The 20,378-nt window shown below is 37.1% G+C and overlaps 1 protein-coding gene across 1 annotated transcript in view; it reads right to left on the bottom strand.

Annotated features, from left to right (window-relative positions):
* The window catches only part of LOC126194648 (leucine-rich PPR motif-containing protein, mitochondrial), a 194,171-nt gene that overhangs the window by 99,174 nt on the left and 74,619 nt on the right, over positions 1 to 20,378 (bottom strand). The window contains exon 9 of the mRNA XM_049932831.1: positions 12,299 to 12,570. Within this exon, the coding sequence (XP_049788788.1) occupies positions 12,299 to 12,570 (272 nt within the window). The remainder of the gene's footprint in view (positions 1 to 12,298; positions 12,571 to 20,378) is intronic.

Below are 20,378 nucleotides of genomic sequence, written 5' to 3'. Positions count from 1 at the left end.
ATTTATTATTAAGCTTTGTTTCATAAGTGCTGAATTGCTTTAAAACAAAAACCTGAAGTGTTAAAAAGACTGGACAAGAGAGACAGTGCTACTAAATACTCGAATATGGTGTCAGAAAAGCAACGAATAGTGACCGGAGGGGATGTGGGATAGGGGTGGGAGGGTGGGGGGGGGGGGGGGGATATGCATTAAAACTACGTTCTGCTTCAAATGAAATAACTCTGGAAATGTGGCAGAAAAATGACTAAATCTTCATACGAAAAATCTGATGAGGCATTATTCTTGTGGTTCACTCAAGAAAGACATAAAGGAATCCCCATTTCTGGTCCTTTGGTAAAGGAAAAGGTGCTTCAATTGAACAAGCTTATGAATGATGACCCACCATTTTCAGCTAGTTGGCATTTTTTGGATTGTTCGACGAAAAGACACAGAATTAGACAGCTCACGATTGCTGGGGAAAAACTGTCAGCTGACAATGAAACTGCTGCCGATTACCTAAAAGAATTTAATGACCTTGTTTCTTCTCAAAACTGCTCACCACAGCCAAGTTTACAATGCAGACGAAACTGGACGAATTTTAAGGCTTTGCCTACCAAAAGTCTTCACCAGGTTCAAAATGTACAAAGAACATTGAACTGTATTTGCTTGCAAAACGCCTCAGCAAAAAACAAATTTCCGCTGATGTAATAGGCAAATCGGTGAAACCATGAACATTCAAAAACATTAACATGTGTATTATAATACTCAAAAAAATGCTTGGACAGAGCGAGACTTGCTCAAGGAATGGTTCAAGCACCAATTTGTCCCTAAAGTGATCTCATTCAATAGATAAAATGAACTGCCTAATCGTGCTCTGCTGTTTATAGACAATGATCTGCCCCACCCAGAAAAACTAAATTTGTTTGTGAAGACACAAAAGGAGTTTTTCTGCCACTGAATGTAACTTCAATTCTTCAGCTTATGGACCGGTGCTATAAATAAAAAATACAGAAAAATGCTGCTTTGCTCCTTACTTAAAGAGGATGAAAATGAAATCACAATCCTGCAAAAACTTACAAAAATTACAATAAATGATGTGATTTAATGGTTGGCTGCAGCATGAGATAACACCACTCAACATGCATTACAAAAATTATGGAAAAATCTCTGACCTACATTGGAATTTGTTGACCCAATTTTTACACCAATAAAAGACTGTGGCCTCCTTCCATTAGTCAAGAAAATCCCTTTCTGTGAAGACTAGGGTTGATGATAAAATATCGATACATCAATATTTTTTCCAAAAAAATACTGATATTTATAAGCGATAATTTTATTAGCAATACGTCAATATTGAAACGACTATATCAAGAGCTGATTTTTTATTTTAGGCCTATATTACTTTTTTCAGAATTTCCAGAAAGTATTTGAAATTTTTCTTTTGAAATTGTAGCAGAACATAATTTTACTTTCACTCTGTGAAGGAGTCTTACTACTTTTTGAGCTTTCATCACGTCCAGTCTCTCTCTTTCAGTGTGTTGAGCAAGTACAGTTGGCACAAAGAAGTAGTTCGATTGAACTGGAGGTGGCAGAGCGAATGGAATAACGAGATTTCCGTGAAGAAATAGCACACTAGCTGCATTAAAAAACAATTTTTATCACAACTAGTGTGCTATTTCTTCATATCGGCATTCTTCAAACACAGCTGCCGAAAATAATGAACAAAAATCTAATGAACAAACTTGGTCTTTGCAGTGGGTGGAGGCGTGTGAGGGAAAATGCTGATGTAATCTGCACTTGGCACTACCAATAGAAACTGCAATGTTTATCTTCACCACTAAAACTTAACCACACTAAAACTGCTAGGTCACTGTTGTTTGCAGAAGGGGGGGAAAAAAAAAACAGGGAAGTCAACATGAAGTGTTCCGGACAAATCCAATATGTGACAAAACCGAACGATGGACCCATTTTACAGCTTTTATTGTGCCACTTACATACAGTTACCATTGTTAGCAAAGTGGTTATCGCCATGAGTGAAAGTACATCATTTTCCTTTCAATTCTTGCTCTATGGGGTATAAGCAGGCTGCTAGCCTGTTGATGAACAGAATATCTAATAATAAATCAGTACTTAAATATGGAAGATCCTGGAGATGCTATAAGGTATCAGAGAGATTATATAATGGTAAGACAGAGATTTAGGAACCAGGTTTTAAATTGTAAGACATTTCCGAGGGCAGATGTGGACTCTGACCACAATCTATTGGTTATGAACTGTAGATTAAAACTGAAGAAACTGCAAAAAGGTGAGAATTTAAGGAGATGGGACCTGGATAAACTGACTGAACCAGAGGTTGTACAGAGTTTCAGGGAGAGCACACGGGAACAACTGACAGGAATGGGGGAAAGAAATACAGTAGAAGAATGGGTAGCTCTGAGGGATGAAGTAGTGAAGGCAGCAGAGGATCAAGTAGGTAAAAAGACGAGGGCTAGTAGAAATCCTTGGGTGACAGAAGAAATATTAAATTTAACTGATGAAAGGAGAAAATATAAAAAATGCAGTAAATGAAGCAGGCAAAAAGGAATACAAACGTCTCAAAAATGAGATCGACAGGAAGTGCAAAATGGCTAAGCAGGCATGACTAGAGGACAAATGTAAGGATGTAGAGGCTTATCTCACTAGGGGCAAGAGAGATACTGCCTACAGAAAAATTAAAGACACCTTTGGAGGAAAGAGAGACACTTGTATGAATATCAAGAGCTCTGATGGGAATCCAGTTCCAAGCAAAGAATTGAAAGCAGAAAGGTGGAAGGAGTATATAGAAGGTCTATACAAGGGCGATGTACTTGAGGGCAATATTATGGAAATGGAAGAGGATGTAGATGAAGATGAAATGGGAGATACAATACTGCGTGAAGAGTTTGACAGAGCACTGAAAGACCTGAGTCGAAACAAGGCCCCGGCAGTAGACAACATTCCATTGGAACTACGGACAGTCTTGAGAGAGCCAGTCCTGACAAAACTCTACCATCTGGTGAGCAAAATGTATGAGACAGGCAAAATACCCTCAGACTTCAAGAAGAATATAATAATTCCAATCCCAAAGAAAGCAGATGTTGACAGATGCGAAAATTACCGAACTATCAGTTTAATAAGTCACGGCTGCAAAATACTAACCCGAATTCTTTACAGACAAATGGAAAAACTGGTAGAAGCCAACCTCGGGGAAGATCAGTTTGGATTCCGTAGAAATGTTGGAGCACGTGAGGCAATACCTTTCGACTTATCTTAGAAGAAATATTAAAGAAAAGGCAAACCTACGTTTCTAGCATTTGTAGACTTAGTGAAAGCTTTTGACAATGTTGACTGGAATACTCTCTTTCAAATTCTGAAGGTGGCAGGGGTAAAATACAGGGAGCAAAAGGCTATTTACAATTTGTACAGAAACCAGATGGCAGTTATAAGAGTCGAGGGGCATGAAAGGGAAGCAGTGGTTGGGAAGGGAGTGAGAGAGGGTTGTAGCCTCTCCCCGATGTTATTTAATCTGTATATTGAGCAAGCAATAAAGGAAACAAAAGAAAAATTCGAAGTAGGTCTTAAAATCCATGGAGAAGAAATAAAAACTTTGAGGTTCACCGATGACATTGCAATTTTGTCAGAGGCAGCAAAGGACTTGGAAGAGCAGTTGAACAGAATGGACAGTGTCTTAAAAAGGAGGACATAAGATGAACACCAACAAAAGCAAAATGAGGGTAATGGAATGTTGTCGAATGAAGTCGGGTGATGCTAAGGGAATTAGATTAGGAAATGAGACACTTAAAATAGTAAAGGAGTTTTGCTATTTGGGGAGCAAAATAACTGATGATGGTTGAAGTAGAGAGGATATCAAATGTAGACTGGCAATGGCAAGAAAAGCGTTTCTGAAGAAGAGAAATTTGTTAACATCGAGTATAGATTTAAGTGTCAGGAAGTCGTTCCAGAAAGTATTTGTACTGAGTGTAGCCATGTATGGAAGTGAAACATGGACGATAAATAGTTTGGACAAGAAGAGAATAGAAGCTTTCGAAATGTGGTGCTACAGAAGAATGCTGAAGATTAGATGGGCAGATCACATAACTAATAAGGAGGTATTGAATAAAATTGGGGAGAAGAGGAGTTTGTGGCACAACTTGACAAGAAGAAGGGACCGGTTGGCAGGACATGTTCTGAGGCATCAGGGGATCACAAATTTAGCATTGGAGGGCAGTGTGGAGGGTAAAATTCGTAGAGGGAGACCAAGAGATGAATACACTAAGCAGATTCAGAAGGATGTAGGTTGCAATAAGTACTGGGAGATGAAGCAGCTTTCACAGGATAGAGTAACATGTAGAGCTGCATCAATCCAGTCTCAGGACTGAAGACCACGACAACAACAACTTAAATATACAGCTTTAAATTTGGTATTATATTTACAATGTGCAGATAATATTTTTATAGGTCAGTAGATCGATATTTTTTCTGTCAATACATCAATACTTTTTTCGATATATCAAGGCGCAATAACAATATTTTTTAAAATATTGGTATACTGGATTCCCAATATTTTTAAAAATATCAACAGTCCTAGTGAAGATACAGAAGAAAGCTGTGTTGAGAAGTGGACTGTTGTTGATGGTAATGGTCACCAGGAGTACGGAGATGAAGACATTGTAGCAATAGTGCAGGGCTCATTAGCTAAGATTGACTCGGGAGAAAGTGAGGAGGTAGTGAACACTCTAACTAAACTCATATCACACACAGACATGGCAAATACTCCTGACCTCTCCTTACACTACATCGAACAGCACACTTCATCAACACCAAAAGCTGTTATGTTCATGCAGCGATGGCGGAACATGCATTCTGAAGTCAATTCAGTACTATTCATCAGAAAAAAATGACAACTTTACTTCTTAAGCATGTGTAAATTGGTTATTTTTTGTGCTTGGCAGCGACTAAAAATGATTCTACAGAATTGAATAAATGGAGCTGACTTGTACGTACTGTAAGCAACCGGTTTTCATTTCAATATGGTTTCATGAGCTTTCATCATGCATAGGCTCTTTGTATGTGTCTACTTAACTCCCCTGTGTAACAATAAATGTACATTTTTCATGAATGTCATTTTAATTTCTCCTGTCCTTAAGTTAAAAAAATTGGTATTTTTTCAGAACTATGTTCAGAATAGGGGGATTTTTTGAGTAGCAGGATTTGGAATAGCAGGACTCTACTGTGAGTAGAGAAATAATGATGTTATTTTCCAAAATTTTTTAGTTTTCTTTGTTAGGTCGGGTACTTCTGGGACAGTCCTCGTACTAACCTTGTACAGCCTTCTGTGCGCAGTATATTCAATGATATTTTCCCTCAAATGGCTGCAACAAGGGCCCAATGTAGTTGGGATGGGATTATGTTCTTTACACACCATAACAGTAAATGCAGGTCACTGCCACAGGACACTTCCCTGGTCTGAATACCCTGGATGTCAAATGAATAGTTATAAATAGTTGCCACACTAGAAGAGCATGTTTTACCTTTCTCCAATCTGCAAACGAACAACCTTCACAATTATTACACTAAATAATACCTGAACACCACTCACTTACTTCTACCAGTGATTTTTTTAATTTTATTCTCATAAAATCGGCTGTGGTCTCTTGCTAAAGAACCATTGCCTTCTATGGATAGCTGACAAACAGAACGTAGGATCAGTGGCTTGCATGTGACAAGACCTGAGCAGCATTCTTACAATAACAAAATCAATGTAACATTTGAGACAATGCTAAATTATTTTTCTTGTTACTTTTCTCCTTTGTTTAGTTCATCTATGTCTGCTTGTTAGCCCCTCAGGCACATGTGACAGCTTATACCATCTGCCACCGACTGCTTGCTCAGTGTGTGCGACGTCATATGCCATCTACGATTATTATATATGTTTTTTCTCTCTGTCAATGCAGTTTCAGAGACAGTGTTAGAGTGCAGTCTCATACATTCCTTAGCTTCACGTTGAGGGAGTTTACATTGTTATTCGTACAGTTTACAAATGTTTTTGTCTTTGTGTGCATGCTAATTTTTTGAAGTAGGTTGTGTGCAATAACCCAGCTGACTGAAGATGAAGTTCTGTGACTTTTGATGAAGAGTGATATTAGGAAGAGGAGTTTTTATTGTCTTCTGATGATCTTCAGATGATGAACTGATGGTGCAGGATGCAGTCTCACTTCACTGGAAGGAATGTGACAATATTTCTGCACCAACTGCATTTACGTCTAGTATTGCTGAAGGGCCATTAGCTTACTTTGAATTGTTCTTTGACAATGAAATAACAGACACGAATTTCATAGAAACAAATAAATATGTGGAAAGTTTTTTTACACAAGGATATCTCCTAAGAAATCGTAATTTGCAAACTGGTTTCCAACTGATGCTGAAGAAGTCAGAGTTCTTTTAGCTTTATTTTTACTGATGGGGATAGTGTCTAAACAATCAGCTACAATGTATTTTACCAAAAAGAACATGCTAGAAATGCCCTTCTTCCCTAATTTTATGGGTGAAGAATGATTTATTTCCTGACAATATTCCTATGTTTTTCTAGCAACAGAAAACAAGTACATGGCAGTAAAAATGTTTAGAAAACTATCCCTGTGATGAAGCATTTGAAAGCAAGATTTCAGAGCGCTCATGAGTTAGGAAACATCATAAGTATTGACGAATTCTTGTTATTGTGGAAACAGAGACTCTTGTGGAAGCAGTGCATACCTTTGAAGGCAGTATGCTTTGGGAGGAACTGTGTGACAAAAATTAGTATTTTTTGAACTTTATTTTGCACACTGGAAGAGATAATGATCTTATCTGTCAAATAACAAAAGTTGATGATATTCTATCAAGAAAAGTGGTGTTAAAATTTCGTTAAAATTTGTTAGACATAGGTAGATGTGTGTATAAGGACAATTACTACTCAAGTCCTGACCCATTCAAAAGACTTGCAGACAGGAATACAGTGATAACTCGTAGGAAAGGAATGCCACATATTGTAAATAGGAACCTACAGAAAGGACAAAACAATGGCCGACAAAAGGGGAAATTAGTGGCTCTGAAACTGAAGGATAAAAGGGAAGTTACAATGCTAACAACAAAGCATGATGAATTGACAATAAATGGGCAAAGAGGAGGAACAGGGGGAGAAGTGAAAGTAAACCCAGATACCACACTGTATATCTGACAACAACCAGAACATGAGGGAGGGGAGGGGGAGTGGATGTGAAAGACCATTACTGGAACCTTTACTTGTGGAAAGAAACCAGAGCAAGGTTTGATACAAAAAACTTTTTAAGCATTTGTTAGATGTGGGTTTCTAATGGTTACATATTTTACTGCCAAAATGGAAACAAGGACCATTTAGAGTTTAGAGTGAGCTTATAACTAATTACCACCACAGTGCCATTGAGCAGAAGTAAAGAAGGTCCTCTGACACTGTCAGTGATTGCCAACAATTTACTGGTAAGACACTTCCCAGAAGAAAATCCAGTGGCAAAAAACGGAAAATGGGCCTAAGGAGTTGTGAGCTACGTGCAATAAAACAGCAAAGAAGGCAGACATCATACAGTTGCAAGACTTGTCCTACAAACACAGCACTGTGTATTGTCCAGTGCTTTGAGCTTTATCACTCTCAAAAAATATTGTAAAAAATTGATTTTCACAACATGATTAAAACTCTTCGTGCCTAAAGTGATTTAGCCTATTAAATCTTTACAGTTGCCAGTGTTCACCCTATTTTTTTTCAGAATGTTATTTCTGGTACTTTATTACACACATAATTTGCAGTATGGGAGGGATATAGCACTCACAGACACGCAGGGCAGATGTCACTTTGCAGGCGCTGTCAGGTAGAAGACAGCATCCGGCTTGAGGGGTTCAAGGACCAGCACAAATTCTTGCCTGAAAGTGTATATGTGTGTGTGTGTGTGTGTGTGTGTGTGTGTGTGTGTGTGTGTGTGTGTGTGAGAGAGAGGGGGGGGGGAGGGGGGGGGGAAAGAGATGCCATATATCACATTTAACACAAGTGCGACATGATGTACATGGGACAAACTATAGGAACAGTCAAAGAAATATGTAGAAAGTACTGATGATGTACCTAGTTAAAGAAAACCATTACGTTAGTAATCAGTGATTTCTGCCTGGGACACAATCTTACATTTACCTTATCTACTCCCACTCCCCAAGCGGCAGCAGGAAAACACACACAAAAAAGAAGGTTATACTTATGCAAGCTTTTGAAACCAGTGACTTTTTCTGGCAGAAGGGTTGAAGGAGAACGAAGAGGGGTGAAGGAAAAGGACTGGAGAAGTTTAGGAACAGGGGTATATTTCGGAAAAGTCACCCAGAACCGTGGGTCAGGGGAGAATTTAAATGGACGGGTTCAAGGTAGAAAGCAGATGACATATTGAATGGGACAGACAACAACAAAGACTGACAGGAGGGTTACATATGAAGGAATGATAGCCACATGGATTAACATAACAACAAAAATAATCAATTTTTATGTTAATTTTGATATACAGTATTACAGCACAAGACGACATGTCAAAAAGATTACAACAATAGAAATTTCAAGACAGGAGTCAGCAGCTTGTGGTCTTGTAGTTAGTGTTCTGACTCTTGATCATGGGACCACAGATTCGATTCCTAGCCAGGTCGAGGATTTTCTCTGCTTGGGACTGTGTGTGTGTGTGTGTGTGCGTGTGTGTGTGAGATCATTATCACCATTTCATCGCCACTGACACACAATTCACTGAAGTGGTGTCACATAAAAAGAGATGCACTAGGCGGCCAGAAGGTGTCTCCTGGTCAAAAATGCCATTCAAGACGTAGATGATATTAGGGTTATGAACAGTAGCAAACCAACATTAATAGTTCCAATTTCACCAACAGGATCGGCAGTTTTTACGCTGCTGTGTAATGTCAAGAAAACAGACTCTCAATAACTTAAAAATTGTAAACTGGTATAATGCTATGTGATGCAACAGTCTTAGATTAATCCCCAACTAGCAGACAGTAGTTCATAATTTTTAATACTCACACAAGTCAAATACAAAGTACAATATCAACCTAATTTCACAAAATTACCAGCAGATACAGGAGCTGCACCAGTGTGCAATTGGCACAGCATGTTTCCAGGCAACATTTCAAAAGCCCTAGAACCTAAATCTGCATGAAAGGAGTCTATTTCAAATTGATTCATCTCTCTCTTCATAGTCATACCTCTTTCGTGAAGGAAGTCTGTTTTGAAATCTTGAACAAAAGATTTTTCTGATATCAACCCCTCCCTTGGCGTCCTACTTTTGAATATGCAAAAGTAGTTTACGTTATTCTGCCTTATTCAGTGTGTAATAAACAGCTTCAAATTTCGGCTGAAGTCTACTCTTTGTTTTATATCTCATGTAGTGGCATCTCATTCTGGTCATGTTCATGTAATGAAATCTTCTCAATGAAGAAACATATTGTTACAGCCAGGTAAGAATTTTTGGGAGAGAAAAAAGGGTATTGGCGCAGTCTTATCCGATAAATATCTCAAAGGCACTGAGCACCCTATCGCATATGATTCAAAGACTTGATCTGCTTCTCAGCAACACTATTCTCAAATAGAGCAAGAGTTCTTTGCCATTATTGATGCAGTTTGGAAATTAAAATTATTCCTTTATGGAGAAAATTTCATCTTATCATGATTCATTGTCCATTGCTCACCACCTTTGGCTCCAAACATCACTTAATAGACCAGACTGTTCTTCACCTCCAGTGTTGGGTGCTGTACCAGTCTAATATTCATTATTATATTCACTTTTGAGCAGTGATATTACTTGCATTTGTGGACACACTGTTCCAATTCACTTTGGGACCTCACCCGTCCTTGGACCAACATAAACTGAAGTGTTTACACCTCAATTCAGATCTGGAGCCAACCATTCCCACTTTCCCTTAACAACACGCAGTGTTGTAGCTGCCACTATTTCTCAAGAACTTGACATTACACCACCTTGTTTACTTTGTACAACACGGGTTGCTGGACATACCACTGAGCCCAAATTTCATACCTCATGTGCCTACGTAACATTTCGAGCCAACGTCCTTCCTGTGGCATCTCCTTTGTGCTCCGAATATGTTCTACAAACCTTATTTGTTCTGGCTGCTGTTCTGCTGGCCTTCAGACATTACGGTGTTAAACATGCGGCATTAAAATTGAAGGCTACTGCTTGTAAACATTGCCAAGTAGGGATCTCATGCCAGGCACAGTCATGTTATCTAGTTTTCAATGTTGGCTCTTTTCCAAAAAACTAGTTCACCTGAAAATGAGCATGTTCACACATCTCAAATATTTTTCATGGGCTCCTTTTCAAATGCAAGAAGTTAACAAACAGTTCCATTTACAACAATCGTAGCTGACTATCTGTTTTGTATAAAGATGGGCCAAGGTGGAGTACAGCTTAGTGGCAAAGGCCAACCTTCTTGCTGTATGTAAGACAAAGCTCCGCAAAAGAGCCACAATTGGTCGTTTTTACATTGCACTAACCACCTCCAGCTGTCTTGCATTTCAATTTTAACACATTTCTTCGAAACTTCAGCAAAAAGTTTCGACAACACATTAACAGATTTTATAATACTGTACTCATCTTTTCAACAATTTTGAAACACTATTATGAAAGAATATTGTTCCACTTAATAAACTATACTTGCTTCAATATCTTGGTTGCAATTACTTTCATACTGCTCTAATGACTGCACAAGTTAAAACATGCTGTCATAGTGAGATCACTTTTCATGATCTACATTTCCTATTTTGTTTCCAATGAACTATGTAAGCATTTTAAGAAGTCTTAAAGCTCTTGCATCAGTCATACTCAATCAAACAGGTCTGAATGCAAAGACCTTTGCAAAATGGTCCATTCTGAGATCTCAAGTCGTTTGCCGTGACTGAACACGCTTTTTTGATGCAGAGGGTAGTTTATTTCACTGATTAATGATGAGTGATATTGAGGCAGTTTTGGTTACACAATGCACTGTCACAAATGAATACTGCCCTCAAATGTAGAAAATCAGAAAATTAATGGTGTCCTGTAAGTATACAGCTGGGTAGTTGATTCGTTTGCATCATGATACTAGTCTCATTGTATTTCATTTAATGATTGCATTTGGGGTAGTGCTTGGTTACAGGTGATTTGTTTGTTTTAGTTGGGTGTGTTGTTGTCCCTCGTGCCTGTCCTTGACTGTTATGACAGTCTGCCCACATAAGACATGTCACATTCTCACGGATTGTGGTACCCACCTGGCTTTCAGACATCTAAAATGTATTTAATATTACAAAAAAGACTTTGTCTTTGCTGAAGGGAGTGAAATACACTGTGTGCTTTGTTTCTGTTGGAGTATAACAATCTTTTGGGTGAGGAAGCCAGCATAAGGCAGATAAGAAATTTTTTATTTCTCTTTTTCTGCATCAGTCTCAAACACTTCTTCAGACATTGCTGAGTTTGACTCCAATGCACATTTAATTTGAAAATCTGAGTACCCACTCTTTCAGAACACTATTTATAGGCGTTGTAATTCTTTGATGCGGCTCTCCTTGTATAGCATCCAAGCTCTGTAGTTGTCAAAATATTATGTATAAAATGGAATCAACAACTCTGTTGTGTACCCAAAAATGTACCGTTAATCAATCACACCCAGAAAACCTGGATAAGCATACAGCATTTCACTCTCTGCATTCACTGTTTGTTCACCATTTTAAGACTTCCTAACAGTGCTTGACAGTGTGTTTTGATGAAACATATATTTTCACCTTGCGGCAATGGGCAGTGGTGCTACTGTGTTGCCATATATAGTCACGTGTTACACGTTTTGTTGTGCCAGTTTTAGTTAGAAAATGTTTGAATTTCTATCACAGATCATAGTAAAAAACGCTAAATGACTTATCCTGAAGTGTTTTAACTATACACAACTTTTGTAAAACCATCAAGACGTTCAAATTTCTCGATCAAATGTTGTCTAGAACGTACTTCTACAACTGTCAATTAAACATTACACACAGCTAATAAGGGAAACACATTAGCATTTTTCCTCATTTAAAGTATGTTTAATTTCACCTTCACAATATTATACTGTTTTCATATATACAGCATTGTTATGTACATATTCATAATACTTTGCTTAGTTTCAACATTGCTGTCACTTCTCATCTTCTGACAACCCCTAAGTTGAAACAAGGCGTTTACAATAAAAGTAATCCATGTTAAAGTAATAAACAAACAACACAAACCTGTAAAACATCCCTGATGATAGCAGACCTGTTAGTGCGATATACCATGACAATATCAAGCACCATCTGCCCCACAATTTCTGCTTTATCAACGCCACTGGTAGATATATTGTCTTCATCCAATGTAGGTCTTACATCTACAGCTCTGTCCATGCCATCATGAATAAAGCGTACCATTCTGATGTATGAATCCAAGTCATTTGTAGTGTGGAGTGCCTGCACCAAAGGACGTCGAAGCAATGAAGGTATATAATATGCACGATACTTTGAGGCTGGAAAACAGAAACAACACCATTAACATTTTGACAGATTAAGAAGGCTAAAAATAATGTTAAGTTTACAAATTCTCCCATACTAAGTAATTCAAAGAAATAATGCTGATGGCAAATGAGACTTTTATACCAAGTGAATTTGTAAGTGATGGAACACATATCTGAAGGCACACAAAACAGGTCACACTGAATTAAAAAACACAAAATGTCCATGATGTGTGACAGTTTACAGATCCTTGAAACTCGTGTACACTTTAATGGAAAAGTTTTAGTTGTAGTAGAAGTAGAAGTAGAAGTAGTAGTAGTAGTAGTAGCAGCAGCAGCAGCAGCAGCTTTATTCATCCGTAGATCTTTCTTTAAATGGATATAGGACATGTCTAAGTATGTACACGTTTAGACCAATTTAAAATAAGCTAATTCGTATACACATATATTTACAGACTTTTAGTTAGAGACAATCATTAGATTTACTCCTGGTATACTTTTTTTACAAATAACTTATTAAATAATGTAATGCCACACTGTTCACTCATATCTCACTATCAGTTGCTGCACGCACTATACAAACATTGTTTCATAACACTTCACACACACACACACACACACACACACACACACACACACACATGCTCTGGTGATCTCTGAGCCATTTTCTGTACCGCAACTTCCCATTTGCTATCCTGAAAAACTAAGTCAGAATCTCTTTATAATGAGTGAGATGTTGAGCTCAGAAGGAGGAAGAGGTATTAGTATTGTGCTATGCCCAGCTCAGAGTAAGTTTTTCTAGAAAAGCAAAAAAGAAGGAAAAACACATAGTGTGAAGGTGTTATGTGGAATGTTGGATGTTTTATAATTATTATTTATTTGTATAACATTTTTTACCAAACCCCTACTCTGTTTTATTTAAGTAATCCTTCAATATATAAAATGTACTGCATAACAGGTACTTTTTAGCTGCCTTTTTAAATAAGTGTATTTTTGCAATTTCTTTAATGTCTTTTGATAATTTATTGTACAGTTTTATTCATTGGTAGAAAATGCTATTTTGAATTTTATGTTTATTTTTTTCTTGTTAAATGTAAGTTGAGTCTAGCTCTTGCTCCATGGTCATGGAAGAGCTGTTTGTGCAGTAATTACCAATGTTATTCTTGATGTGAAAAACTGACTGGTAAATGTATTCACACGTAGCAGTTAAAATCCCCAGTATTTTGAACAGATCTTTACACAACGAGCTCGACTATATTTTTTTATTATTCTTATGGCTCTTTTCTGGAGTCTGAAAATTGTGTTCATATTTTGTGCATTTGTTCCCCAAAAAAGAGTGCCATAGCTAAGAACTGAGTGTACATATGAACAGTATGCAACTAAAAGACACAGCATGTTACACACTCATCACAGGATTCCAAGTCTGTTTGCAAGTACCTTTGTGTATTGACGCCACTTCAACTGAGAATCAATATTCATTCCTATAAATTTTGCATTTGTTGCACAACCTATAGAGGTGCCACCTACATTTAATTTAACATTGTTATTTTCCCACTTCAAACTGAAATTCATGGCACTAGTTTTTTTTTAATGTTCAATCTTACTTTATTGCTTATTGACCAATCGTAAACTTCCTTCAGAGTTCTCTTGTTTTCTCAGTGACTATAATATTGCTGTCAACAGCGAAGAGAATTTTTTCACCATGAGTAACACTTCTGGGAAAGTCATTGATGTATATCAGGAATAGTATTGGTCCTAATATGCTACCTTGTGGAACCCCGATATTAATTTATTTTGATTCTGATAAGTGTTTTACTAAATGTTTAGATCTATTTGAAGTATGTGGTATCTCTACTCTTTGTACCCTATCTGCTAGGGATGGTTGAAACCAAACATTCCTTATGCTTCTAATTTATATAATAGAATCTTGTGATCCACTGTGTCAGAGGCCTTGGAAAGATCCAAAAATATGCCTGTGGCACACTCATCTTTGTCAAGAGCATCAAGTATAACTTTTGTCAATTCTATTATGGCTGACTCTGTATTTTTGCCACTTCGGAAAACAAATTGTGATTCGCTTAAAAGACTTATTTATTCAGGTAATTCATTAATCTGTCTTTCATAATTGCTTCTATTATTTTTGAGAATGGTGACAGCAGGGAAATAGGCTGGTAATTTTCTATGTCTTCTGCATCACCTTTCTTAAGCAAAGGTACAACACTTGCCTGTTTTAACTGCTCTGGAAATTTATAGAGTGCAGCAATCAGCCATCCCCCCCCCCCCCTCGTGTTCAGTACCAGTAGATTTGCCAAAGTTGTGATATTTAATGTGACTTTTGATCTGTATAGCATTCTGAAGTAATGCTATTGACTGACCAATGTAACTGCTACCACGTTCATGATGAATTTCACAAATTCAAGGTACACTGAGACCAAGGCTTTCTGGTCCTGGCACAACATCTACTTAATTTTCTTAGGTGGCCAGAACATGGAATGAATACTGTGGCTGCCAAAGGGTCTGTATCTTATCTTTTGTAGCTCCAAAGAAAGGAAGTTCTATAGAATGATCTCTTTCTGATGATTATTCATGTGCTTTCTTTTCTTAGACACTCCTAACTTAACATCTTGTTCAATACAGCTGTTCTTACAGAACACGTTTTTCAGGTAGCTGATATTGGGATCCAGGTGATCCTTGCCAGGAACTGTTTTAGTTTAAAACTCCTCTCTTTTGGATTGCACGATGAAAGTCTTGCACACTGAAAAATAGGTCAGTATGTGTTTGCTTGAAGGAATGGCTGAGCCAACTGTCTAATTTTGTTCAAGAATAACATCCTCCTCTCTCCATCTCAATTGAAATTAGTATGCACCCCTAATCATATGATGAATAAATAGGTGAAGAGCTTCAATCTCATGTCCCAAGACTGTAAAAGTGTTATCAACATAAAAAAACCAGCCATGTGTGAATAGGATTCATGTTCTGAGGGTTCTGTACAAATTTAATTATTTATAAGATAATAATAATAATAATAATAATAATAATAATAATAATAATAATAAAATAAAAATAAAAATAAAAAAAAATAAAAATAAAAAATAAAAATAAAAAAAATAAAAATAAAAATAAAAAATAAAAAATAAAAAAATAAAAAAATAAAAATAAAAAAATAAAAATAAAAAAAATTAAAAAAAAATAACAGGATACCCCAGTCAGAATTAGAAAACATCAAACAACAAGTACAACAAATACTGGAACAAAATAATGTGCAATTAGAAGAAGAAGAAAATACAGTAATGGACTCAAACATCCCAGAGCAAACAAACAAAGAACAACACGCATCAATTAAACAATCAGAGGAAAATGAAATTTTAAGACAGCCACCAGCACAAGCACAAATAGAACACGAAGTGACACACATGTTAGATATAGAAGAAAAATTTCAGTTGACATATGTAGAATACAAAGACACAAATACAGACATTAGACCATTCTTGCATAGACCACCAAATAGCCCACAAGTCGAAACAACAATAAAAACTATCAACACAATCATACACAACAAAATAAATGAATACACAACTATGGAAGAGTTACAACTACTGGTTTATGTAGGAGCACTCACTACACTAAATATACACACTAGGCAGATATCAGAACCAACCAACACACAGAAGAAACCCACAAAACCAGCATGGCAACACAGGCTACAGATCAGAATAGAAAAACTGAGAAAAGACATCGGACAGTTAACACAATTTATAAGAAATGAAATATCAGACAAAAAACGAAAAAGGTTAGGTAAAATCTCACAACAAGAAGCAATAGAGCAATTAGATGAAAAGAAGCAAAAATTACAAGCTTTGGCGAAACGACTTAGAAGATACAAAAAAAGTGAAAATAGAAGGAAACAAAACCAAACATTCAACACAAACCAAAAGAAATTTTACCAAACAATAGATAACACACACATAAAAATAGACAATCCACCAAACATAAGAGACATGGAACACTTCTGGAGCAGCATATGGTCAAACCCGGTACAACATAACAGGCATGCACGGTGGATACAAGCAGAAACAGATACATACAAGATGATACCACAAATGCCTGAAGTGATAATTTTGCAACATGAAGTCACCCGAGCAATTAATTCTACGCACAATTGGAAAGCCCCTGGAAATGATAAAATAGCAAATTTCTGGCTAAAGAAGTTCACCTCAACACATTCACATCTAACTAAATTATTTAACAGTTACATTGCAGACCCATACATATTCCCTGATACACTTACACATGGAATAACTTATCTGAAACCTAAAGATCAAGCAGACACAGCAAACCCAGCTAAATATCGCCCCATAACATGCCTACCAACAATCTACAAAATATTAACTTCAGTCATTACACAGAAATTAATGACACATACAACACAGAACAAAATTATAAATGAAGAACAAAAAGGCTGCTGCAAAGGAGCGCGAGGATGTAAAGATCAACTGATAATAGATGCAGAGGTGACATATCAAGCTAAAACTAAACAAAGGTCTCTACACTACGCATACATTGATTACCAAAAAGCTTTTGATAGTGTACCCCACTCATGGTTACTACAAATATTGGAAATATACAAAGTAGATCCTAAATTGATACAGTTCCTAAACATAGTAATGAAAAACTGGAAAACCACACTTAATATCCAAACAAATTCAGATAATATCACATCACAGCCAATACAGATTAAGCGTGGAATATACCAAGGAGACTCATTAAGTCCTTTCTGGTTCTGCCTTGCTCTGAACCCACTATCCAACATGCTAAATAATACAAATTATGGATACAATATTACTGGAACATACCCACACAAAATCACACATTTGCTATACATGGATGATCTAAAACTACTGGCAGCAACAAATCAACAACTCAACCAATTACTAAAGATAACAGAAGTATTCAGCAATGATATAAGTATGGCGTTTGGAACAGACAAATGTAAGAAAAATAGCATAGTCAAGGGAAAACACACTAAACAAGAAGATTACATATTGGATAACCACAGCGACTGCATAGAAGCGATGGAAAAAACGGATGCCTATAAATATCTAGGATACAGACAAAAAATAGGAATAGATAATACAAATATTAAAGAAGAACTAAAAGAAAAATATAGACAAAGACTAACAAAAATACTGAAAACAGAATTGACAGCAAGAAACAAGACCAAAGCTATAAATACTTATGCCATACCAATATTGACCTACTCATTTGGAGTAGTGAAATGGAGTAACACAGACCTAGAAGCACTCAATACACTTACACGATCACAATGCCATAAATATAGAATACATCACATACATTCAGCAACAGAAAGATTCACATTAAGCAGAAAGGAAGGAGGAAGGGGATTTATCGATATAAAAAACCTACATTATGGACAGGTAGACAATTTAAGAAAATTCTTTATAGAACGAGCAGAAACTAGCAAAATACACAAAGCAATCACTCATATAAATACATCGGCTACACCACTACAATTTCATAACCACCTCTACAACCCGTTAGACCACATAACATCAACAGATACGAAGAAAGTAAATTGGAAAAAGAAAACACTTCATGGCAAGCACCCGTATCATCTAACACAGCCACACATCGATCAAGACGCATCCAACACATGGCTAAGAAAAGGCAATATATACAGTGAGACAGAAGGATTCATGATTGCAATACAGGATCAAACAATAAACACCAGGTATTACAGCAAGCATATTATTAAAGATCCCAATACCACAACAGATAAATGCAGACTTTGTAAACAACAAATAGAAACAGTAGATCACATCACAAGCGGATGTACAATACTAGCAAATACAGAATACCCCAGAAGACATGACAATGTCGCAAAAATAATACATCAACAGCTTGCCTTACAACATAAACTTTTAAAACAACAAGTTCCTACATACAAGTATGCACCACAAAATGTACTGGAGAATGATGAATACAAATTATACTGGAACAGAACCATTATAACAGATGAAACAACGCCACATAACAAACCTGACATCATACTTACCAATAAAAAGAAGAAATTAACACAACTAATCGAAATATCCATACCCAATACAACAAATATACAAAAGAAAACAGGAGAAAAAATTGAAAAATACATCCAACTGGCTGAGGAAGTCAAAGACATGTGGCATCAGGATAAAGTTGACATCATACCAATTATACTATCAACTACAGGAGTCATACCACACAATATCCACCAGTACATCAATGCAATAGAGCTACATCCAAACGTATATATACAACTACAGAAATCAGTAATTATTGATACATGTTCAATTACCCGAAAGTTCCTAAATGCAATATAACACATACCATACAGTTAAAAGGAAGTGACGCCTGATCAAGGTCCGCGTCACTTTTCATTTTTAACCAGACTTAACGTCTGAGAAAGTAAAGAATAATAATAATAATTTTGTGTGGCTTAATGGTCTGGTGCAAGTTTTTCTTTTGGACACCATTCTGACAAATTGTGTGTCTCTAACCTACCCCAGTTATTCAACCACCCCAGTTTTCCAACCAGGGAAAGAGGACCTGCTGTTTAACATGGAATTCGAACCATGAGTTTTTTCTGCATCTACATCTACATTTTTACTCCGTAAGCTACCCAACGGTGTGTGGCGGAGGGCACATTACGTGCCATTGTCATTACCTGCCTTTCCTGTTCCAGTCGCGTATGGTTCCCGGGAAGAATGATGGCGGAAAGCCTCCATGCGTGCTTGAATCTCTCCAATTTTACATTGAAGATCTCCTCGGGAGGTATAAGTAGGGGGCAAGCAATAAATTCGATACCTCATATAGAAACGCACCCTCTCGAAACCTGGACAGCAAGCTACACCGCGATGCAGAGCGCTTCTCTTGCAGAGTCTGCACCTTGAGTTTGCTAAACATCTCCGTAACGCTATCATGCTAACCAAATAACCCTGTGACGAAACGCGCCGTTCTTCTTTGGATCTTCTCTATCTCCTCTGTCAACCCGACCTGGTACAGATCCCTCACTCATGAGCAATACTCAAGTATAGGTCGAACGAGTGTTTTGTAAGCCACCTCCTTTGTTGATGGACTACATTTTCTAAGGACTCTCCCAATGAATCTCAACCTGGCACCCACCTTACCAACAATTAATTTTATATGATCACTCCACTTCAAATCGTTACTAGTGTTTGTTCCGCTATCATATAATCATACAATAAAGGATCCTTCTTTCTATGTATCTGCAATACATTACATTTGTCTACGTTACGGGTCAGTTGTCACTCCCTGCACCAAGTGCCTATCCGCAGCAGATCTTCCTGCATTTCGCTGCAATTTTCTAATGCTGCAACTCCTCTGCATACTACAGCATCATCCGCAAAAAGCCGCATGGAACTTCCGACACTATCTACTAGGTCACTTATATATATTGTGAAAAGCAATGGTCCCATAACACTCCCCTGTGGCATACCAGAGCTTACTTTAACGTCTGTAGGCGCGTCTCCATTGAGAACAACATGCTGAGTTCTGTTTGCTAAAAATTCTTCAATCCAGCCACACAGCTGGTCTGATATTCTGTAGGCTCTTACTTTGTTTATCAGGTGACAGTTTATCTGGGTTTCCAGAAATGACATGATACGCGAGCAAAAAACATGTTCTAAAATTCTACAACAAATCGATGTCAGAGATATAGGCCTATAGTTTTGCGCATCTGCTCGACGACCCTTCTTGAAAACGGGAATTACCTGTGCTCTTTTCCAATCATTTGGAACCTTCCGTTC

This window comes from Schistocerca nitens, chromosome 7 (assembly GCF_023898315.1).
Source record: "Schistocerca nitens isolate TAMUIC-IGC-003100 chromosome 7, iqSchNite1.1, whole genome shotgun sequence".
Lineage (NCBI taxonomy): Eukaryota > Metazoa > Arthropoda > Insecta > Orthoptera > Acrididae > Schistocerca > Schistocerca nitens.
Note: the sequence above shows the minus strand (reverse complement) of the source record. Positions and strands in the feature narration are given on the sequence as shown.